The sequence below is a fragment of the Cebus imitator genome, unplaced genomic scaffold, assembly GCF_001604975.1.
Source record: "Cebus imitator isolate Cc_AM_T3 unplaced genomic scaffold, Cebus_imitator-1.0 Scaffold170, whole genome shotgun sequence".
Lineage (NCBI taxonomy): Eukaryota > Metazoa > Chordata > Mammalia > Primates > Cebidae > Cebus > Cebus imitator.
In genome coordinates this window covers 1019555-1044623 of record NW_016107485.1, presented here as the reverse complement: position 1 = coordinate 1044623, position 25069 = coordinate 1019555, and the positions used below count along the sequence as shown (strand labels likewise).

General features: G+C 42.9%; 2 long non-coding RNA genes and 2 gene segments (V, D, J or C); 2 read left to right on the top strand and 2 right to left on the bottom strand.

Moving 5' to 3' along the window:
* LOC108315321 overlaps positions 1–25069 on the bottom strand; it is a 307441-nt gene that overhangs the window by 78578 nt on the left and 203794 nt on the right.
* The window catches only part of LOC108315341, a 271354-nt gene that overhangs the window by 42946 nt on the left and 203339 nt on the right, over positions 1–25069 (top strand). The window lies entirely within an intron of this gene.
* LOC119473613 overlaps positions 1–25069 on the top strand; it is a 105744-nt gene that overhangs the window by 11158 nt on the left and 69517 nt on the right. The window lies entirely within an intron of this gene.
* Positions 5558–25069, bottom strand: part of LOC108315339 — a 43803-nt gene continuing 24291 nt past the window's right edge. Inside the window, 5 exon segments of the C gene segment in view lie at positions 5558–6583; positions 7777–7890; positions 8230–8295; positions 8854–9132; positions 15360–15404. Coding sequence covers positions 7778–7890; positions 8230–8295; positions 8854–9132; positions 15360–15404 — 503 coding nt within the window.

Here is a 25069-nt window from a genome sequence, read left to right as displayed (position 1 = left end):
CCAAGAGACTATGGGTGGGGAGTGAGCAGAATCCTTGGACTTGGGAGAACCAGAAGCTCTGAAATGGATATCCGCCAGCAGGGAGCTGGGTCTCATGTTGGGGACCCCTGCCGGCAGGCGGCAGTGCAGGTCCGGGCAGCCAATGCACCTGTTAGGCAGCCTCTGGGCCCTGAGCCTCCCTCTTCCACAACCGGGGTCCCAAAGATGCTCATGGTGGGACTCTGGGCTGCCTGGTGCTTGCTTTTGGTATTCTGCATGCCTAGCACTGCCAGATAAAATACAGGATGCCCAGTGGAATTTGAATTTCAGATAAACAATGAATACTTTTTTTAGTATAAATGTATTCCAAATGCCATTGTCCCAACTATCCATATTACTGGAACTTTTGTAGTTGCTTATTTGAAATGCACATTTAACCAGGTGTTTTGTATTTTTATTTGCTAAATCTGGGTGAATGGTGAGTTTTTAAGTGAAAAAATTACATTTCTTTTTTTACACAAATATTCATTGATTGTCTGTGATGTGGTAAACACAAGCCTGGGGGTAGGAGACATATCAGTGAAAAGATAAACCTCCCTGCCCTCATATAGTTTATATTATTGTGTGTGTGTGTGTGTGTGTGTGTGTGTGTGTGTGTGTGTGTGGAGGGGGGAGGTGATATGGGAGAGACATAAAATAAACATGTAGAAACATGTAGGAATCTGATGATTTCAGATAGTGACGTGAGAGAAAATAAGAACAGAGATGTAATTGAGGTTGGTTATGGGTGGGATGGGTGACTTATTTAGTTCGAGTGGCCAGGGAAAGCCTCTTTGAGCTGAGATTTGAGAAAAATTGGGAATAGAGTTTCAGGCATCTAGAAAAGGTTGGCAGAGAGGGAATGAGAAGGAAGCCCATGGCAGCTGAAGGGAAGAAAGAGAAGGAGCAGATGTGGGGTGAGGCTGTGGAGGAGGCAAGGACTAGATCATTTGCAGATGTTATAGGCCTGGGAAGGAGGTCCAGCTGGCATCATCTGATGTACACTTTATGAAGAGCTGGAGAATGGATTGTCCAGGGACAAGAGCAGAAATAAGGGGACCAGTTAGTGGGTTATTGCAGCAGTCCCTGTAAGAGATGATGGTGTTTGCAGAAGGTGGTGGCAGTGGAGATGGACTGGAGCTATATTTTCGTGGCAGACCTGACAGGTCTTACTGATGAATTGGTTGTAGGGAAAAAGGGAAATGAAAGACCTTCTATAAATATTCCTAGAAACACTCCTGGATTTGGGGGAGTGAGTTAGTCAGTGTTCTTTTTTTTACAGCAGTGCTTCCCAACTGCTGTCATGTCATGGTTTTCATGGAAAACCATATTTGTAGGGCTCCTGGCTGGGAGGGGCTGGCTCAGGGGCTCCAGCCACCTCAGGTACACTTGCACTCTCAACACTATCTCAGCAAGCTTGTAACCCACTCGTGTCAGTTCACCAGCTGGGAAGCTCTGTTTGGGGTAGGATTTTCCAGCTGGAGCCAAGTGTGTGCTGCAGTGGGCCCAGTGAGAGATAAAGTCATGCTGGTGAAGTGCAAGAAGCACTTAGGGTCAGGGCACTCCTTCAGGTATATGAAATCAAAATTTCTGGAATTCGGGTCTAGGACAGATTTTAGAAAGGATCTTGTGCAATCCCCTTTCCTCCTTCTTTACACAGAGGAGTAAGGGAGTTGTTCAGGGTACTTTTTCATTTATTCCATTTATTGAATAGAACGAAGTGCGCGGAGCTGTGCTAGATGCTGAGACAGTGTTACTCAAAGCACGACATGTGATTAATGGACTGGCACACCAGTCTGTGACTGGAGGATACAGAAATGGAGAGTGAACTACTTTTGTAGCAGTTGGATATTCAAGAATGCCATCATTAGGCTTGCAGTTTTCTTCCCTCCCACCATTTCTTTCTTTTTCTTTTTTTAAAAGTAATCCATTTTCATTGTCATATGTATTAGTTCAAGATGGACTGGGGCCAAATCATAATAGCAATAGCGGTTTCCTTGGCTGAGGGCATTTGCCACGTGACCATCAGGGCTGCCAGTCTCCCCTTGTTTCCCTCCTGTCTTCTTTCGTCAGAACTGTCAGATAGTCTCTGAGATTTCAGGAACCCTGTTTTGTTGTATATCCTCTGTCCTGATATGGAGAAAAGATGATTCTGACTGTGGGCTTTAGCCTTTTGTTTTTCTGTAGGTAGATTCCTTTGTTTACATTCCACTTGTTCTATAACCCCGTTTCTCCTTCTCTGACTCTTGAAGGCTTTTTTTCTTGGTGTTTGGTTATTTTCTGCCTTTGGCTATATTTCTGTGTCCTTCTCTTGCCTCTGCCCATTGAGTTCTTCTGGGCTAGGCATGTGTTATACTCAGTGTTTGGGGAGTGCAGAATTCACTATTTCCTAATTCATCTTTTTCACAGACGGGGCATGCTGTGTGACAATGTAATCCAGAGCTCCCCAGACCAGACAGTAGTGAGTGGCAGTGAGGTGGTACTGCTCTGCACTTACAATGTTAGATATTCAAATACAGATTTATTCTGGTACCGGGTAAGGCCAGATCATTCCTTTCAGTTTATCCTTTATGAGGATAACACCAGATCTCAAGTTGCAGGTTTTGCTCAAGATCGGTTTTCTGGGAGGTACATTCCGACCAAGAAAACCTTTGACTTGGTGATCTCTCCAGTGAGGACTGAAGACAGTGCCACTTACTACTGTGCCTTTAGCACAATGATGCAGGTGCCCAGGAAGTCTTACCACAAACTCCCGAGGCACAGCTCAGCAGAGCTACCTCTCAGCGCAGGTCATGTCTGGGACTTGGCATACTTCTCTTAGCCATTTTGTGTTCCAGCCTAGCCTTCAGAAGTGACCTAAAGTGTCTTCTGAGAAATAAATGGCCTGGTCACATCAAGGGGAGCACCCTGGCTTCAGAGAAGCAGAACATCTCCTTGCTTCTGACTCAGTGGCCCCGTGTCACCTGAATGACTCCTGGTAGGCAAGGGAGAACTGCATGTTTAGGGAACATTGTCTTTGTGTCCCCAGTGCCCTGGTCACCCCTGATACAGAGTGTGGCTTGACAAGCCTGTTCTGCATTTTCTGTGAGGGTTTCAGAATGCAGGTTCAGGTACAGGTGAAGGGCCCATCTAAGGTGAGGCCATCAGCAGTGTATTTTAGTCACCACCATCATTTGTCCATTATTATGAATTGATCTGTTTTCATTATAGAATTAAATTAGGGACAGGCATTGTGGCATACGCCTGTAATCCCAACACTTTGGGAGGCTGAGGCAGTCAGATCACTTGAGGTCAGGAGTTCAAGACCAGCTAGGCCAACAAGGTGAAGCCCCATCTCTACTAAAAATACAATAATCAGCTGGGCATGGTGGTGTGTGCCTGTAGTCCCAGCTTCTGGGGAGGCTGAGTCACAATATTTGCTTGAACTTGGGAGGCAGAGGTTGCAGTGAGCTGAGGTGGTGCCACTGCATTCCAGCCTTGGTGACAAAGCAAGACTCTGCCTCAAAAAAAAAAAAAAAAAAAAATTAAATTAAAAACAAAAAAATAAAAAAAAAAGACTTTTAAGCCATTTTTTTTTTTTTTTTTTTTGCATCTTTTTGTATCTAGCCATCTTTCTCCTTGATGTTTTTTGACACCTCCATTTTACTTAATTTGGAAGACATTTTCTTTTTTTTTCCACTGAAGAGCATTGAGGCACTCCTAGAAAGTTGTGACTTCCAGAATCCCAACTGCTAAGTCCCTGAGTTTGGAGCTCAGTGGTGTCTCCAGCAGAGAAAATTTCCTCTGGGGCAAACAGACTATGTGATGTCAAAACAGATATATACCCTCAGTCCCTGGGAATCAGTCCCTCCTTTCTGTTCTCTTATCTGCCTTAATAGAACTATTAGAGTTATTAGATATAATCTTAGAAATGGAAGAGGCCTTACACATTATTTTATAGAAACGACACTGCAGTCCAGAGATGTGGTGGACATTCTCAGTCTTATAGCTGGCTGGTGACAGGCCCAGAGATGCAATGTTACACTGCTAGGGCTCTCTCCTGCAGCTGTACCACAGGCGGATTTATCAGCACATGGTTTGGGCAGCAGTTTATGTGTTCTTCAGAAACAGTGGCCAAGAGCAGCCAGTATGTGGAGCAATGCAAAGAACAGGGGATGAGGGAGCCAAAGACCTTGGGCACGTGGCTTGGCTTTCTGGGGCTTCTGTTCCAATGCCTACTGAGTGTGTCACATGTTCGTCTCATAGTCCACATAGCATGGCCCCAGATCAGAAGGCAGCCATAATCCCTTGTGGCTCTTGCCTTGGTTCTTTTCTGGAGGCTCTTTTTGGTGTGAGAAATTCATGGTCCTGTGATATACTAGGATATTTTTTTTCCTGGCATAGTGGGCTAGAGGGTGGTTCATTTATATGCTAAATATGGGACAATCCTTAAGTTCATTCTGGCTGATACATTGACATCTCCTCCTCATTTGGGGACGCAGTATGCTCTTATAGCAGGAAATTTGGGCTGAAAATCTTGAGACCTTGATTCTGCTCCCAGCAACATCCCTGCCTCACTGAATGACTATGGACATGGTACATACTTTTTTGAGGAGACAACATTTTTTTTAAATCTGAAAAATGATATGGTCTTTTTGTTCCTAACAACGTCAGAGGAAACACTCTAATATTACACAAGGAAACCCGTGACTGTTTTGGAAATCAGCATTCTTTACACATGTAAGCTATAGTAAACATGATGGGGGAGTTTGCAGTCAGTCACGGCAAGGGGAGTTGTTGGCGATAGTCACTCTTTCACTTGTAACCACATAAACCCCCACTTGACACTCCACATAGGTGCTGAGGAACCACAATAATGGATTGCTAGGGCTCTGCTAGCTGGGCAGTGATCCTGGAAAAAGCTGTGGCCTTCCTGAGGTGGGAGCAGCAGAGGCCACTGGCCACATTGCAGGTGCTGCTGTTGTTCTTGCTGCGGCAGTGACACCAGCAGAGGCACATTGCTTCCACGTGGATTCTTTTTGGTGCATATGTTACTCAAAATACTGATGTTTATCTGGGACTAGCTGTGTTTTTTCAAAATGCACTTATATTTTTTAGCACTCTGATCTACAAATTTGGAAGAACGGAAGAGCTATGGACCTGAGATCACTTCTTAAATCACATTCTCCTTTTGTTATATTCTGTTTGTAGATAAGTTTTTTTTATCTCTCAGTACACATTGCCAAATGGAGTAGATTGTACATTAAATGTTTTGTTTCTTTACATTTTTATGTTCTGGGTTTTGAAATAGTTTTATGAAATTTCTGTTCTTTTTCATTGCATAGACTGTTAATATGTATATAATACAAGAGTATATGAATTGGAAAAAAAAATAAAAAAAAAAAGGGTGGGTCTCCAATGCAGGGGCTCTGTAGGCTTGGGGCTCGGGAAACTGCGGTGTGACCCATAAGTTCAGTTTGGCTTTTGGCTGACTAATAGTGAGTTCACAGAGCTGACTTCCCCCTGTGGTGATCTGCAAAGAGTAAAGCCAGAGGCAAGGTGCACACAATGCAGTTTAATAAATGCAACCGAGGCAGGGGCTGAGAAGAAAGGTGGAAGACCGTCAATACCAAAGTCCCAGGTCAGAGAATCAGTGTCCAATTGTTTCAAACACAGATTGGCAGGCAAAAGACAGTACAAATGCTGTTCTTATAGGGAAAGATAGGGGTCTCCTTTCTATTCTTCCCTCCAAAAACACTTGCACAGTGACTTGTCTGAAAGCTGGGCTTGTGTCTTCTTTGTACTCTCAGTACAGTGCCTGGAACTCAGGGGGATCTGATTTATGCATGTTAAATAAATTAACAGAAAGCAGCGTCTTTCCTCTGATCATTGCTAATAGATTGGAGAATATTTAGATGAGATTTTGGGAACCCCATTGCCTACTCATAAAATATTTGTGAATTCAAATGTAATCTCATTTGTAAAGTACTATGAGATGCAGAAAGTGCAGAAATTTTGTCCTCCTCCATGCCTTGTAGAATCTCTAGTGTGGCTCCTGAAGTGAACACAGAGGGTGGGACAAGCCATGAGGACAGGAGGAAGAGGCAAATCTAGTAGCAAATCTAGTGCTCTGTTGAGCAGAGCCTTCCGTGTTTAAATAAAAGGGCATCTGCTCTTCTTCTCCCAGGCCGATTTTCCCCATGAGGCATGGAGCTGTGAACCTATTGGCGCTTACTTTCTACTTCAAAGATAAAAGTCAAATGGAACGAAACATCATTTTCAAAGTGTATCGGTTGTAGGAGTGAAAAAACGAGTCCTATATCTTTTTATATCCTTCCATCCCTTTACAAAACAGCATATAAAGCAGTTAGGACATAAACCCCCCTTCCCTAGGACTTTTAACTTCCCACCAAACTGGAGGATAAGCTGGGTTTGTGGCCTTAGAAGAAAAATTGGTTTGGCTAGCAGCCATTTTAACAAGACTGTGACAGGTCAACTTGAATCACCAAGAAGTCAGAAGCTGAGGAGACGCATTTTGGTAAGCCTTTTGTTTCTTTAGGAGTGTGGCTTCCTCATGCCAGTCAGCCTACAGGTGAAGAAAGTTGTTATAGAATAGGCTGTCAATGCTAGAAGGAATCACAGGTGTCATGCAGTCTGGGGGTGGCCAGGACTTGTTATGCTGCACCATTGCAGGCATCACCAATCTATTGTGGCTTATTTTCCATCTGCACATGGCAATAGCTCAGCTAGTTCAGCTATCAGTGTTGGCATAAGTCATGAAACTCTTTTGTTTTCCTTTGGTTATTTCTAACACTCGTTTGTTTTACAGATGCAGAAAACCCAGGCCCAGAGAGATGAACCAGCCTGGCTAAGGTAACATAGTGAGTTAGTGTCAACATCAGGACAAAACCCAAATCTTCTGACTCTTAGTGTAGCCCTCTTTTTATCCAGCCACACTGCCTGTGTCCCTGGGACTGTTAGTAAAATAATAGGTGATCTGGACACCCATTTGGCCATGACTGGGTATCTTTACTGTCTGGGTCAGATCCGTCAAGTACTCCAAGTCAAGGGTTGTTCCTGGAACAGGAGCTGGGATTGATGAGCATTTGCGGGTATTGGAGAAGGAGTGAGGGTGGGGAGCCTCAGACGCAAGCCCAGGGCCTGTATGAGATTACCTGAACAGGCAATGCAAGTAACAGGCACATAATTGACATCTCAGACCTAACTGTGTATGCATCCTGAGTAGCTAATAGTGAGAGCTGTTCACTACTGATGCGGTGTGTAGGTTCATTCCAAAGACAGGCTGATCCACACATAGACAGGCTGGTCCCATGATTAAGGAGTGTGAGCTGGCCTTCCCTTTATTAGGACAAAGATAGGTTCTGCTTCCTCTGGATATTCTTCAAGTGAAGCTTTACTTATGGCCTTGCAAATAACACATGGCCTCTTGGTCAATGAACAAAATAGTAGTTAAAGAAGATGAATTCTCCTTATTTATCTTCAGTTTTCTCCCTGGGGTGAAGGTGAGGGTTATTGTCTGGTATATTAGAAAAATAGTACATTATACTACCTAATTGATTTCAGTCTGACTTAAAATGAAAGGATAACAGGAGATGGGTGCATTTTGCTGAGTATCTGAGATAGCCCACCTTATTAATTCTAAATATGTCCTAGTTTCCCTTTCCAATGCTTCTTGGTTTCTTACCACTTCTAAACATGTCTTCCCCATGTGCAGCGTAGTATGGGTAGAGATAGGAATAAGAAGGGGCTAATTCTTACCTCAGAAGAAAAATAACTTGGCAGTCAAGAGAAAATTGATGGCGACACTCTTTGCCAACAGCATTCGTAGCCCCAGCACTGTGAGGGACATCATGTTCACCTTCTCGGCATGAACTATGGTTGAACAACAGTGAAGAAGCTGGCTTCAGGGAGAGACTAGATTCCCTTCCAGGAATTGGACCTGCAACACTGATACTAGCTGGCCCCACACCTGCCTCATTCTTTCTAGCCTGCAAGCCCAGCATGGTGCTAGACAGCCCTCAGAGACTTTAGGCTGCAGCTCACACCCAGCCAGGCAAACTCTGCTGGGAGAGGCAGAGGCTCCACAGAACTGACTGAGCTCAGCGTGGTTTGGGTTTTCTTTGGAAATCTGTTACTTTTTGCCCCCAGCTGACAATTACAGAGTTTGCTTTAACCCTTGACTCTGAAGTTGGCCCTTTGATTTGAACTAACCTTTGGGTTCGTGGCAGCTCTTTGAAGATTGCTTTGTGTTTTCAGTTTGCATTGATGTTAGGTTATCTGAAACAAACAGCAGTGGTCAGGGTTACTGGCAATGAAGAGGTTCACAGGACTGTAGGATTTTAAAACTGGAGGAGACATTAGATGAGTGTACTGAGGACCAGAAGATGTGAGTTTGTTAAGGTCACATAGCTAATTAAACAACATGCTTCCCATTCCAGGCTTTTTCATTGTACCGTGAGGTCAATATCCAGGCACACCACTATGTGGGAAGAACTAGGATTCTTAGCCCCATGGTGGGCCGCGTTGCCCTCTGTTGGAGTTTAGTACTGGATTAGACTGTGTGTGGACTTTCAATCCCAGAGTCTAGTATGAAGGGGACAGTGGCTGGTAAAGAGGAGAGATGGGGATGAAATGAGGCTTTATCTTAGATTTCATCTTAGGGATGCCAAGCATCTCCCTCCCTGGCCAATGGCAGGCTATAGTTGGGCCTAAGTCTTGTTTCCAGCGTGATGCTGTACTGAGAATGATTTGTCCACAGTTTACATCTCTAACTTCCCTTTCACCTAATTCTTATTCCCCATAATCTCCAGCCCCATGAAGCTAGATATGGCCTACCTGAAGAATTTGCCCTCAATTCAAAGTCAGTGGAGTGCACAATGGTATTGTTGTGTTGAACTGAACATGTCACTGAATTTGAATCTTCATATTGACCAAGCTTGACAGCATTGTACTTCCCACTGGGAGAGACGACAATAGCAGGATCAAACTCTGTTATCTTCTTGGATGACTTGAGATTTATACTTATATCCTTGGGGTAGAAGTCCTTCACCAGACAAGCAACATTTTTTCCATTTTTCATGACGAAAACGGATGGTTTGGTAGGAGGTTGAATTTCTGCAAATATAATCAACTTATTAGGTGAGATGATTATTCACAACTTTATAGGGGTTAAACAGTGGCGATTACTTCGATTACCCTGGAGCCAAACACTGCAATCCAGACCTCCATGCATCCTGTTAGTGATCTGGGCTTATTAGCACCTCTGTGAAAGGATGGGGAAGGGGAGCACAAATGAAAGGCAGTAAGTTTGACTTCGAGTTAGGAGCTGCTAGGAGACAGGGCTGGAAGCAGAGAAAGAAAATAAGAACAACATTGGATCATCTGGGTTTCCATTATCTCTCTCTCTCTCTCTTTCTGTGCGTGTGTGTGTGCGTGTGTGTGTGTGTGTGTGTGTGTGTGTGTGTGTTTTCTTTTTTTTGAGATGGAGTTTCGCTCTTGTTGCCAAGATTGGAGTGCAATGGCGTGATCTTGGCTCACCACAACCTCTGCCTTCTGGGTTCAAGTGATCCTCCTGCCTCAGCCTCCTGAGTAGCTGGGATTACAGGCATGCATCATCACACCCAGCTGATTTTTTGCATTTTTAGTAGAGATGGGGTTTCTCCATGTTGGTCAGACTGGTGTCAAACTCCTGATCTCAGGTGATCAGCCCACCTCGGCTTCCCAAAGTGCTGGAATTACAGGCATGATTCACCACACCTGGCCGATTATCTGTGTTTTATTAATCAGTCCTCTGGGCCATCTAGGTCAGGCTGACTGTCTGTCTGCACCAGTTGGTTTTTGTGAATGTGTGGGCCCTTGGGTGGTAGATCAGGGCAGGTGCTCATGCTCTGCATTCTGTCACTTAAGGAATCGAGAGTCTGAGAAGGACTGCATGACTGGCTCAGAGGCTCTGGGGACAGCAGTGTTGGAGTCATGGAAGGGTGCTGTCCCCATTTTATGGACTTGAAGGATCTGCTGAAGTTAGGTGGTGCATGTTTCTGCCTTTAGGTTAATACTCATTCTTCTATAGGGGACTGACTACTATATAGTTTTCTTTGAGTCTTTAATCAGAGGATAACAACGATCATTTTCAGGAAATCCTTAAAGGAATAAAACCAATTTAAGCCTGTTTCTTCTTGTTTTAGTCTAAGAGTATCTATGGAATGTTGGTCCCAGTGTTGGGTCCCCTCCTGGCCTTCTCTTCTTTTGTGCCTCACTTTGGACTAATGCCCTGTCCATGCATCCTTTTCTTTCCTTAAAACCACAAGTCTTGAAGCATTGAGAGAGGTAGCGATGATTCTTTCACACAGTGTCTCACTGAAGTTTTTGAATTGTGATAAATGTTGTGTCCACGGAGACTTAGATTCTTAGGCTGTCTTCAAATAGCCGCTAAAGAAAGAGCCTTGCTAATACCTGAAATCGAGAAAGACAACCAACCTAATGATGATTTAGGTATATTTTCAATCCTAAATTTAATGCTGACTTTCAATATTAATTACTTCTGTAAATTTTACCCTTGGTATTCGAAACTTCGGTGAATTTGGCTTCTTGATTTTAAATAAAAAATATGTTGAATTTCAGCATACTTTTATCTACTATGGTCTACAGCCAAGACATTAGGTATTGCTAAAAAAAAAGTTGGTAATTAAATGTGTAAATGGAAAATAAGTAGCTTTTCATTTTTTTTTGAGACAGTGTGTTGCTCTGTCACCTAGGCTGGAGTGAAATGGCCCAATTGCAACTCATTGCAACTTCTGGCTCCCAGCTCAAACTCTCCTCCAGCCCCAGTCTCCCGAGTAGCTGGGACCACAGGTGCACACTACCACACCCGGCTAATTTGTTGTATGAAAATAAGTAATCTTTCTAATGCTTTATCCTGATTCTGAATTTGGGCTTCAGCTGTGAGGTTCACAGCAGTAGAACTACTGCCAAATCAACTGATTATATGTGCTTGAGAGGGAACGATTGCTCGTCAGGAAGTTCCTGCCGACCACGGCTTTGTAAATACACCAAAGTTGATCAAGGCTTTCCTAGGAAATCAAATATTCAGAGAAACCCCCTCATCACTACCATCATCATTCTCCATCTTTCCTCTGCTGAGAAGCTAAGCTAAAAGACTGATTCTGTTTCAGTCATTCAGGGCAGGACACTCATTCCTAAGAAGAACCTGCTTCCTTATGTTTTTGGCTTTAGCTCTAGACAATTGAGAGGATTAGAAATTTTTCAAAGGACTTTTTGGAACCTACTTTCAACCTGCTTGAGAAAACTTCCCCTGTTTGGTTTCCTTGCATAGCTGAAGCCACTGATAACAGAAACTGATAACTTAGCATTAACGGCTGGAAACCACATGCACTGCTCACTTAACCCCCTTTATAACTGCGACACTTCTTGCTTACTCTCTTGACTTTGATTTGAGATGTACTCTGGCTGACTTTCAAGGGAGTTAAAAGTTACAAAGGAAACTTGTCCATAAAATAAACACCCTATCTCCTTGCTTATTTAAGAGTATCCCTTAATCCTAGTCTGATTTAGTTGGACAATTAAAGCTCGCTAGAATTTTAAAACCTAAATTCATCAGGCAGTTGTCAAATGATCACTTTGGTTTGGGGAGATTGAGTTTGAGTAATTTGAATAATACAATATAACTGAAAAGACGGATGTCTGAAGAAGGTCATGCACTTATGATATTGTGCTCCAAATCTAACAGCATTTCAGAGACAGCATAACACATTGATTTGATAAAACATTTTTCTGAATCCCTCTTTCTACATTAATGTTCATATTCTCAAAACAATTGTTTGAAAGAGAAGTGTCTTATCTAATCCATTCTTTGGCATCTTGGTAACCAAAGAAAAATGTATCTGACTGAATTAAACCTTTATAAAAACTAGAATGTACTCAATATAGTTACCATATGCATGCCAGTCTATTTTTGTATTTGACTTCAACCTAAATGTGAAGCTGTACCAAATTGTAGTCCAAAATTTAGATTAAAGATTTATTTACCTTTGAAGAATTTGTAGTCTTTTTTCTTGGTCCACAAATATACATTGCAACATGTGTTTTAAGTGCTATTTCTTTGGAAATTGTTTTATTTTCAGACTTTCTCTTTTTATGAACACCAATATATTACTAAGGCTATGTGCTGGTAAACAATACCAAAAAAGTGTATACCACTCCTGAATAGTCTTTCTTAATTTATAAACTTAGAAATCATCTATGTTTTAGATTCACACAGAGAGTCCTACTGATGCCCTAAGAATTGCAACATCTGTAATAAATGTCACTCAGAATTTCAAGAATTTCTGCCAATATGGGATTTAACTTAAAAGCTGAAATAAAAGTTTGTTCTACCTAATGACTCTGACCATACTAACTACCTTTCTCCAGAATCTTCCAAGCTATAGGACATTTGTTTTCAGTTTGCAAGGAGGCATGCATACTAGTTAGCTTAGCGAAAGGGATGTACAGAGATGAAGCAGGTTCCTGAGGAATTGGGGCCAAAGTATCCCTGCCACTGTCTCCCCTGCACCTGAATGCTCCAACTCTTAGTGTAGTTCTTCTAGATTTCTTTGTATTTTTTGGGCTGCTCTGAAGATTTCATAAATAAATGGGAGCTATTGTTTTTATATACGGAATATATAGTATATATGCTGTATAGCTTGAGTATATATATTTCACAATAAAAGGAGTTACAGAGCTACTTCAGTGACTCAGTCTAGTGTGTTCATGCTGGCCTGCTTCACATCTGTACCACTTTATCTACTTGTTATGATTTAATCTACTAGTTATAATTTATAATGCAAATTGGATTATAGCCCCAGTGCCAGGACTCAAATTATCCCTAAAAATATAGGAAAAAGATCAACTCACGGGGCTCCACGAAGAGTTTGGTGCCAGTTCCGAAAAACATCTGTCGGGTGTCCCAGGAGCACATTATGACAGTGCCTCACAGGTAACTAGCCTGGAGCTGGCCCTAGGCCTGGGCTGTAACATCTGTGTCCTGCCTCTGCAGCCTCAGCTCTCAGCCTAGAGACCCCACAGCTCAGAGAACTACAAAGCTGCCCTTGATGAGACCAAGGGGCTGAGTGCAGATCTAAGTCTCAGATCTCTTTGAAGCTAATAATAGTTGAACTGCTGGATAGCAGTTCAATGTGAAGGTGAAGTCCCCATCCAAGAGATACAGGGGCAGGGCTGAGACAGAGCAAGAGAGGAAGGTGACAGTGAGGAATAGCTGCCTTCATGATAGAAAATCTAACTCCTAGTTTGTTAAGAGGGCCATCCAAGAAGAAGACAATAGCTTGAGCATAGGCACAGGGCACTCAGCTTGACATTTCTTACAACAAATGTTAGGTTGAGGAGAGAAGGGTTATGGAAACAGGTTCCATTCTTATACCCTGGTTCCATTCCCTTGGGTCATGAGTGCTGCTTTTTGATTAGAAATCTAATTTCCTCCCATCACTCAGACTGAGTCTCACGATAATAATGAACCTGCTTTCTAATTTCCTGAGCTTGGCAAAAGGCTTTCTAAGGATCTGAGGGCTGAACAAGAAATTGGTCACTGCTGGGGGAGCCCACTGGTGCTGTGTGTCATGGATGCAAATCAGAGAAGCCAGTGGTTGCTTTGAATTGCTTATTTTGTTTTATAATTTCTCCTAACTCTGGATCCAGATACAAGTCTCAGGAGTATATAGTCATCATGTAAAATATAACTTAAAGACCATATGAATTATTCTGCCTCGTCACCAAAAAAATCAAGTTCCTTGGACTAGAGCTAGGTAAGAGAGAATGACAATTGTGTAGGAACATTATTCACTGTCAAAACTTTAAGGACTTGGGGCTTGATTTGAAAATTTTCACATCCCCTACCTGAGTTTCACATCATCATATTACATTTCATCTCTGCAGGAGAAGAAAATCAGAGAACTAAATGGAGTATCATTGGGGAGCATGGTCAGCGTCCCAGCAGAGGGGCCAAGCATCAGTTTCATCAATTTCCTTCTTTCCTAAGACTCCCAAAGGCACAGCCTCAAAGATTTGATTCTAACACTGCAGATAATTTCAAATTTCAAGTGGAAATGATTTTAAGAGAAAATGAAGCACAATACTTTTTTCTCAGATGCAATTTGCTAAACATCAATCAGACTGCAATCAGCTACAACATGATTCTGTTTCCCTCCTTTTCATTGCTCTAGTCTCTCTCCCTTCAAAGATAAGAAAACTCACCAATTTCCACTCTTTCCCTGGAAGTAACAGACAGTGAAGAAACCCCTGTAAGTTTATATTATTCTCTGAGAAGCAGAGACCATGTTGACAGTACCAGTCACTTTTTGTACTTTTGGTCAGATAGCCACATTCATGTACATTCCCTACTTCTTTATTTCCTCTGAATATCTGAATAAACAAAATCAATACCTAACCACGTAAAAGATAATGACTCTTCCATTGGACCTGGCATTTTGGAAGGTATCTGAAGGCTATTCTCTAGACTGGTCCCAGTGACTGACTGTAGGCAGCTACCCAAACTACCAGAATATAGCCCTGGGATTTCTAAGCACTGGAGCGGGCTACCAGTGGACAATGTCTCCAGTAGGGGAACCACAACTTCTCTGTTGTCCTGGAGTTGTGGCTGTGTTTATACATTGGATGTGGGCTCCTGAACCATTGTGCAGAGACCCCAGTTTCAGGGCTAACAGGGGAGGTGAGCATATAACTACTCTCAGCAGACCCAGGCCAGGATGGAACCTTGAGAACCATTTAATCTGAGCCAGTCATGTTGATTTAATGCAAGTTATCAGAAAAAAGTGACAAGGGCAAGACTGGCTTCTTGTCGTGTGTGCGTGTGTGTGTGTGTGTGTGTGTGTGTGTATGAGAGAGAGAGAGAGAAGATCCTCTTTTTAAAACTCCTTCTTTCATAATACATTTTTTCTTTCTAGTCTCCCCTCACCCTATACTGTAACCATGACTTTTGTCCTCATAAATACTGGAGTAACCCTCAACTACAGCTTGCCTTTTTTCTGGTCCCAGGGGGCCAAAAACTAGAAGCCTGGCCTAGGGCTTTTTTCAGTAGTTGTAAAATACTTATCAATACCAAGCCTCAGATTGGAGCTTCCAAGCATATACAGAATATTTTCTGAAGAGAAATCTAATGCATTTGCTCCCAAATTTTACCCCTACTCCTGGCAACAAACAATGGGTTTCTAATTTAGAACTCTTCCCAAGAAACCTCACTCATTCAGGACTATACTACAACAACTCTAAAGGGATATACACATTGAGCTGCAGTAAAATGCATAACTTACTTGGTTCCACGATGAGTTGAGTTCCATTTCCAAAGGAGAGTTGTGCTGTCAAAGCACGACCCTAGGCATCGTCATAGAAAACCTCGCTACCTATTTGCTCCCTGTCAGTCTAATTCATCTGTTTGGAAGTGGGTGGGTGGAGCAGAATGGGTGTAGCTGGAGACAGAACTTTGCAAGTGTTCCTGAGATCTGAGCTTTATATTTTGGCAGCTTTTTTGATGTCTGTTATTTTCTGAGTTTTGACATTTAGGAAAGTCCTTAGATTTTCTGCTATTATCTCCTCAACCTGCCAGCTCTTACTCCAAGATCTTGCTTCAGGATAACATTTTCACATATTTTGCTGAGAATTGTCAAACAGCCATTGTTAGGCAGAAACATAACTATAAGCTTCAAATAAATCCATCACAACAGGACTGTGCCTCAGTGAGAGGTGGAAGGACATAATGGTTGAAGCAAGAGCCGTTGATGCAAAAGACTTAGGGTCTATCCAAAGGATTATAATAATCACAGATGACTATCATTTGTATAAATGCTTTTCTACTTAAAGAGCTGGTGCTTATACTACTTCAACAAAGTTACTGAAGTAAACTCTATAAGCTGATATTTTTAGATCCATCTTACAGACGATCTAACCACTCTAAAGGTCGTTAAGTGAGTGGCTGAGTTGGGCTTCAGCCCCCAAACCAGAGTAATAGATGGTAAGACTGAAAGGAGCCTCAAGGCATCATTTTTCCAAACCTCTGTGATCACACAAGGGCTAATAAAGGGATGCATAGGGAGAGTTTTCACTCCCTTTCCAGTGTGTTTCTTTTCCATTAAATCACAGAATTCCTACCAGGTCACAGGACAGTCACGTCATTGGGCTTCCTTGTTTTCCTTCTGATTGTCCATCAGTTTTCACTCACTTTCCAGGCTTTTTTTCCCATTAAATCACAGAATTCCTACTGGGTCACAGGACAGTCACATCATTGGGCTTCCTTGCTTTTCCTCCTGATTGTCCGTAAGAATTGGTCTGGGGATAATCGGGATCATAGTGGGTGAGGGCTGGAAGGCAGCTTGGAAATCCTTCCTCTAACTATAGGGAAAATATAGTTCAGTGCAGTTAAGTCACAGAGTTTGTTGGTTAATGCACTGAACAGACTGGAACTTGGTCTCTGATTTACTGGTTCAGCGTGCTCCTCATTTCACCATTTTGTCCATCCCTGAGAAGTACTGTCGTGTGGATCTGATCACAGTGGTGGTCTAGATCTGTATGTGGTGGATGCATGGATGCTGAGAAGGCAAGCCTTCTAGAGTCAGGCAGAGGGAATGGAAACTCTCTAGGAAGGACAGTGGATCAAGATGGGTCACTGAAGCAGACGCCATCCTGGATTTTACTGGAAACTCACTTCCTGTTCCTCAAGCCATCCCTTGCTATATTTACATACTGGAGTACTGTCTCCCAACCTGGTGACTTAGAAAAATATTTAACAAATATAATTGCCAAACATAGTGGTCATAAGAAGGAAAAGTGGGTTACTTGTGTTGTTCTACTTCCAGATAGGTTCCTTTGCCAAAGATCAGTGGTCTGGCACAGCTGACACACCTAATCCAAAAACTACCTTGCTTTCCTCTTTACAGCAACCCTAGCCTCAGTTGCCAAGTCATGTGATATTCATCTGATGCAATTTTCTGTCCCATCTGACCTAGCCTCTTCTCCTCAGTCTTACAGGTTGTCCTTCAAGATGGAACAAGAGGTGACTCTAGTGTCAAATAGAAATCCAAGCTTTTGCCCCATTATGCTCTGACAGAATTTGTGCTCAAATGAGACAGAATGAATGTAGATGGGAAAGGAGATCTTTGGTTTGATCAGGAGGAAAGGAGGGTGGAACATTGGTCATAGAGTAGAGGTTCTCCACCTTTGGACTACACTTAGGTGGGACAAAGACCTAGTGGGTTAGAAATACCATGGACTCCAACGTTTTAGGGGAATTTACTTCATATCTGAGAGTTTTGCATCATTGCCAAGTGTTGTGCAGCAGCCAGGCTGCTTAGTACAAAACAGAATTAAGTTTTTCCATCCATTTTAATAATGCATTCATGCATACCAAATTTTAGCAAGCTTCAATGACACACTCACACTTCGAAGTGACAGTTAAATTAATTTCTGTCATACATAAACATCAGAATCTATGAGATTGCCTGTATGCCACTCATAAAAACCAAGAGGGGGAATATACATTTTTTCAGATCAGTTCACAATCCTTAAAAGACTGTAGATCATAGTTGGAGAGTCACTAACGTGAAGGGTGGTTCCTAGTTGTGAAGTAGAAAGATGTCAGAAGATCCCAAACCTAGTTTTGACTGTGTCCCTTTCCAAGTATGTAATCTTGGCCATGTTCCTTAAACTTTCTGAGCTTTATCTGGCTCCTCTATGAGGAGACTAACATCTTCTGTATTGTAGGTTATAATATTAGATACAGCATCTGTGAGCTAGAAAGCCTTGATGTAATTATTAGAATGTTTATTAGGGCTAAACTCAGAGAAGATACATTTACTTGAAGCTTGGGGGATGTAATTGCTCTAAGAACAGAGCTCCCCGGCGGGCAGGGTTGTTGGGAGAGGTTGCTGAAAAAGAACAGAAGCTTATTTTTTGGTGTTATGTGAGATGAGGAGGGTGCCCACTTTTTAGGGCCTTGGGTGAGTACTAGTATTCAGGTTTCTGTCTCTCTAGATCTTTTCTCTAGGTTATGCGTGACTTCCATTCCATTCTCCAGTCTTCCATTCTGAATCCAAAAGCAGAAGTCCTTACAGTAGCCTACAAGCTACCCTCTCCCCATCCCATCACCAATCTGACCTCGTTTTCACATTCTCTCCCCATCACTCCCTCCCTCCCTCCAGCCACACACCCTCTGCCTGGAAGTGCTCTTCCTCCAGATGTCTGCATGGCTCACTTTACCACTTCCTGGGGTCTCTGTTCAACTGTCACCTTTCCAGTGAAGCCTTCTGTGACTCTTCCATTTAAAACTGCATGCTGGTCCCTACTACTGGTCCTCTTTATTCTCCTTCCTGGCTTTATTTTTCTTCTCAGGGCTTATTACCACCCTAACATACTGTATATTTTATTTATTTATTTAGCTTACCATCTGTGTTTTGCCAATAGAAGATAAGCTCCGATATGGCATGAATTTCTGCCTGTTTTGTTGATGTGGATTCCCTGTCACCCAGAGTAGTGCCTGGCACAGAGTGGCAGTGACCTGTGGCAGGTTGCAGAGCCAGGACTCAGGTTTGGCTCTGTAGGTTCCCAGCTTCCTCCCATTTTTCTTTTGCTTTATAGCACAGTGGGCTTTTTCTCTAATTCATTCATTCCTCTATTTATTCGTTCACTCATTCAACAAATATTTGTTTGGTGCTTTCAATGTATTTGTAGATGCAGAAAGAAACAACTCAAAGTCCTTTCTCCCACAGAGCAAGAGAAAAAGACAGTAAAGGAGCATACAGAGTTTCAGGTGGACATAATTGCTATAAATAAAGGAGGGAAAGGGATCTTCACAGTGACATGTAGTGTTAAGGAAAGAACTCAATGGAAGTAACATTTGAGTAGAGACCTGGAGGAGGGGAGGGAGAAAACCGTGCGAGTCCCTAGGAGAAAATGGCTCGAGGTGGAAGGGCTTGCAGGTGCAAACGCTCTGTTCTGGGAGATGCTCACTGGGAGTGAGAGGGAATGCCAGATGCCAGGTCAAGGGCTAGTGGGCCTGGAGGAATGGGAAGGTCATCTCTGAGAATCTGGGAAACATGTTGATGAGACCAGAATTATGTGAACTCCTTTTCTTGAGGGAAAGGGTGATACTCTGATCATCATCTGGACCTTTCTGTATTTAGGGACCCTGGGTCTCCAGGGGTGTAATGTGAGAGATGCGCCTCACCTGGCTCCTCCCGGGGAAGGGGGATGCTGCTTTGGGTAACTGGTTTTGGTGAGGGTTAAGAAATTCTTTCTTGGTGAGTGGGGCGATGGGGATGGCACTGGAAGGGAAGTGGCATGACTGTTGTTTCTGATTCACCTTGAAAAGGAGGTCATTAGATGCCTGAGGCAGAGGCTGGGCCAGGCAGGAAAAACTTCCACACATGCCGCAGTCTAGCTGCAGCCCTAATGGAAGAGCAGAGTTCTTAGGAGAACAGATTCCAGCATCAAGCAGGTGATTCAAATGATGACTTTACGAAGCTGTGTGAGCTTGAGGAACTCCTTCGAGATTCCGTTTTTCTGATCCCTAAAAGGCAAGCCATGGTACCTCAATTCTACGTGATCGTTGTGAGGACTGAGTGAAATGACATTCCTTGAAGGACTTAGCGCAGTGGCCTAATAAATGGTAGGTACTCAAAAAGTGGTAGTTATATAATTATGACATATAATAATAGATTGTATTTAAAGTCCACCTCATGGCCCACTTCCATGCAGATGTTCCCAATGACCATATCTCCTTTCCCCGCTGCCGCTGTTGTTACCGCAGAAGTATACATTCGCATTACTTTATCCCATGGTATTTTGTTCTGTTCTCTGTTCTGTTTTATGAAGCTACGTGGTCTCTCCAGGTTTACTCAATCCAGAGGACTAAAGTGCGGGATCTATAGCTGTGGGTTTGTATAGACCTGTTCTGTTAGTTTTGTGCTACCCAGGAGCTCCATAAGTGAGACTTGAAAGAAGCTCCTGAGGAAAAAAAGCATCAAAAGACTTCTGAGAGGATAAAGGCCCTGGGTTTGCAGTGCTGTCTCTAATCCAATATTGGTTGCCTAAAAATAGAAGGCGTCATTCAGAGATATTCTAGGTCCTGCCCACTCTGGATGCCCCTTATCTTTTCACTTCAAAGGCTGATGGAATGAACCAAAACGAAGTTCAGCATTTCCCAAACTTCAATTAATCACAACTACCCCCCCCCCCACCTTTTTCGGTCATATTCTTCTGTCATAATTTGCTTAATAATTAAAAAATCACTCACTTTTTAACTTAAAATATAATTAAAAGGAAACTTGAAATCACATGGGTTTGATAGCCTAGTTGTGCTATTCTGATATCCATTAAAAGAACCATTCAAATAAAAAGAACATCTTTTCATGTGCCATCTGAAATTATGTGCTATGCACTCCACGCTTAGGGAAATACTGGACCAAGTAAATGGGTAAACAGAGGAACTTAACTCATTAGGAAAAACTCAGTAAACAAGGAGAAATTAGGATAATCAGCCTTAGCTTTGTTGGAAATGTGGATAAATTTATTTTAGTGAGAATTTTAAGGATAACAAGGTCTAAAGGCAAGGGCCCGAATTAGTTAAAATTTCAAAATCTTACTAAGATTTTGATTTTTAAAAAAACTCTGAATGTCTCTGCACTGACTTCACTAGCATAGCTTTTGGTGTCTTTCTCCCTGATGGCAGGGCCCTTGCCTCTTTTCTCCCTGTAGTGTGCGAGGTCTGGGGATGCTCATGTCTGTCCTTTCCTTTCCTTAGCCTCCTTCACTTTATATCCCTGGAACTGCCCTGTCCCCAGTTGGTCTCTGAGAGAAGCCTGACATCACCATCCCACCTCTCTAAAGCCTTCTTTTACCTTGAAAAACCTAAGCTGAGCACCAAAGTCCCGGGGAAGGGTATGCTGTTTCTTTTCCAGTAGCTGGTTGGGCTGATTTGGAACTACTGACCCCTATGGCGAGACTTCCTTAGGACCTTTGAAATGGGTTTTTATATTGGTTTATTACATTTTGTGACTTAAGATGGGTATGTGCTATCTAACTGGAAGCTGCTGCCAGATGGAGACCACTGTCTTTTTATTTTATCTTATTTTTTAGCAAGACAGAGTTGAATTCAAATGTCACTGAAAGGATACCACAGATGCCTTCTGTGCCGAGCATGATCCTTCAACAGCTTTAGCACTGATTCTTTCATAACTGCTAATAGGTGAGTGGTACCATATACTCTTTGCAAAAATGGTGAACACTTGTGAGTATTATGGAACTACTCCTGGCTGTGTCCTGGAGACTTCAAAGCATTTCTTAGTTGGAAGTATTACACATTCACTTTGTTCTGCTTGGAATCTGATCTCAGTGGGAACCAGAATGTCCTGTATTTCTCACTGGTCACCTAGTTTTCATTTGCAGCTCAAACAATTAGAAACAAATGTCTGGAACAGGTTATTTTCTTCTAAAGAGAAACATATCAACACTAGGACTACTTGCTCTGGCCTTACCCTCCATTCCCAGGAGACGAATTCAGTTCTGAGCTCTCCCAGGAGAATACGTTTGCTGTAAGGGAGGTCAGAATTGTGTACATTCGGAATCACCTTGATAAAACCACCCGGACTCAGGTCAGCCTCATTCCGTGTTCATTCTGACCCTGCTCAGGGAGTTGGACCAATGACTCTGTGGTTTCTACAGCCTGACTCAAATTCAATGGACTGGGCAGAATTCTGTTTCCTCTGAGCTGTATGGGTCCTTTCATATGCCCCAAAGTCTTTTTTTTCACATACACGTTCCGCTCCTCTCCTGTGGAAGGGATGAACCATATTTCACCTCTTCCCAGGAGTCCTACTCAACACTAGATATTTCACCCATTTCAGGATTATTTCTGCCTCCTTAGATGGAGGATGCCTTAACCTTAAATTTAATAAATAAATAAATAAATAAATAAATGAGTTACTTACTTGGTTCCACAGTCACACGGGTTCCTTTTCCAAAGATGAGTTTATCTGTGTGCCACAGCACTTGAGGGCGTTCCAAAAACCTCGGCGCTGCTCCCACCTGCTTTCTTCCCATTAGCTTTAGGACTGGAGGATCTTTAAGGCTCTGCTCCTTGAAAGATTGCTTGTTGCTTATCCAACTGGTTCACAGATGACATTATCATCTGCAGGTAGGGATAGGTTTACTTTCGGAAGGCAGTTGTCTGAGGAGTGTGCAGGAGCATATTTCCTATGGCAGACCTTTCCAGCACAGCACACTTGATGCAGTGCTCTGAACTGTGGCTTTCTATTGTTTTGGATTGCTCTCACTTCCTAGACCCATACTCAGCAATCCCTGTTGGAAAGCTGGCACTGTCAAAGAGGTGGGCCTTGGCTCCATGACTACTCCAGGTTTAAGGCCTTTACAGCCACCATTGCTGCTTTAAAGGCAGATAATGTGTGGCACAGCAAGAGGAGACAGGGCAGCATGAAGCACTGGGTGATTTACAGAGCAGTCAGCTTTAGAATGAGCCACTGTGGCTGGTGATTGCTTACAAACAAATCAATCTCTCTTCAAATCCATCTTCCCAAACTGCAAAGCAAAGCACTTGGGTAAATCTCTCTAGGGATTTGAATTTCGAAATTCCGTATCAGGTGGCTCATATAACTTTCTTTTGCAATAGAATCAACATGAAAGCAAGGTAAGAATAGTTTTTAAGGAATACCTTTTTGTATTCCCCAAATGTGCTGTAAAAAAATGTAGAAATGCCAGTATCACCCAAGGGAGAACAGCAGTGAGTGAGAGGTCAGCAGCTGTGGTCATCTCCCTGGTCCAGTCAACTTCCTGCTATCCCTTTCAGGCCCCAGAGCAAGAAGGTAGCTGCTTGCTCTGTTTGTCTCCTGAGGCATGGGACCCAGGCTGAGGATATCCCAGGGAAATGGCACTTTTGCCCCTGCAGTTTTTGTACAGGTCTCTGTGGGTTATGTAGCACTGTGCGTATCCCCCCAATCACAGTGCTACAGAGCTTTACAAAAACTTCCCCTCGGTTTCACACTATATGGCCCCTGAGAATCCCCAGAACCAGATGTTTTCTCGAAGCCAAGTTTTATCAAGATCAAAGGGTTCTGACAGTTAGGTTATGCCAAGCTGGCCCAGGTGCTCCTACCTGGGGCTTTTCTGCTCCACTGGCTAGATCTACCTTGGGGTTTGTGACTAGAATGGACTTTTAGAAATCATCACATCCGCTCCCACTTGTGCTTTCTGGCCAATCTGCTCTCAGATGGTTTCCCACTGAAGAGTCTGTCAGGTACTTAAACATTTCACGTAGATTCACGTGCTGTGGGTGAGGCAGAAAATGCTTGTGGTCAGTGTAATTTCTCCTGTCAACTGCTAAGCTTCTGAATTACCTCTCCCTGCCCTGCTTTACACTTGAATAGTGTTATACAGTTTACAGAAGGTTTTCATGTAAATTTAAAATTTTGTCCTCTCCACTGACCTCCTCCTAGTTGCTAAATTCAGGCCAGTAGCCCATATGGTACTTTGTGTGATTTAGAAAAGGCGGCCCTGCTGGGTGAATGCAGACTTAGCCCCCTAGGTTCAAGCTTGGTAAATGGATTGCACTTTTGTGTGGTTTATAAAAGGCCTTCCCTTTCCGGAAGATGCAGCCCCACATCAGGGCCTTGGCTGGTGGCAGAGCACACATTGAATGTTAGCCCCACTTCTCTCTGCCAGGTGCCCTTGTGAAGGCACAACCTGTGCAGTCAGAGGCAGCAGCTCTGGCCAAATTCAAGATGATTTTCAGTTTTAATCTTGTTTGACCTCTGGGTTTTGACCCAGTCATTGCCTTCTCAAAACCTCTCCTCAGGGCTCACAGGACACTGGTCTTGTTTGCCTTTGATCTCTGTTCTAGTGCTGTCAAAACAAAGCAATATGAAAGGCTCATCGGAAGTGACCTTATTAAATGTTAACCACGAAAGTGGAGTATGAAGTTTGTTGTTGTTGCTATTTATCAACAGGGAGCAGGAATTTAAAAAGGTTAACCTTCACACTTTCCCTGGAGGTCTTATCCAAATCCATGGTTTGATTTAATTATGACTATTTTACCTATGACCTTTGTGATGACTTTTCACCCCACATACAGCTTCATGCCTGCCCCATAAACTCCAAGCAATGTTATCTCTATATACAAAGTCTAACATTCTTTTGCTGATTAGAAAAAAAGCAAATAGGAAAGGAGGAAAATAAGAAATGTTATGGCCTCAATAAAAGACGATGTAATGGGATGGCATAGAGCAAAAGGCCTCATGAGGAGAACCAGATAGGAATAAAAAACTGTAACCTGGACTCTTGAGTGTAGCTGCCTTAGGTACTAGTCTTTGAAATGGCGAGAGGTAGCTGATTGTTGAACTAAGCTTCTGACTCATCCATATGAGCCTCATTGAGCTCCTTCTGGTGCTGGTGACTTTCCCAAGAAGCAGCCATCAGAAACTGGTGTGAAGAGAATTAGTTAGAGGAAACAAAAAGTTGGGAATCCTGATGAGAATGCAGCTTCCCAGCTCTTCACTTCCTCCCTGTAATAGAAGTGTACCTCCAAGTTCTTTGCCACGTGACTTTGCAGGGCTTCCTACTACAGGCTCTATTGACATTGGGGCTTCATCATGCTTTGATTCATAGAATATGAGTAGAAGTGACAGTGTGCCAGTTCTAAGCTGAGGCTTCAAGACACATCACATCATGGGTTTCCACTAGCACTCTTTTTTTTTTTTTTTTTTGAGACAGAGTCTCACTCTGTTACCCAGGCTGGAGTGCAGTGCCGTGATCTCGGCTTACTGCAACCTCCTTCTTCTGGGTTCAAGTGATTCTCCTGCCTCAGCCTCCTGAGTAGCTGGGATTACAGGCATGCACCACCATGCCTGGGCAATTTTTGTATTTTAAAATAGAGACAGGGTTTTATCATGTTGGTCAGGCTGTTCTCGAACTTCTGACCTTGTGATCCGCCCACCTCAGCTTCCCAAAGTGCTGGGATTAC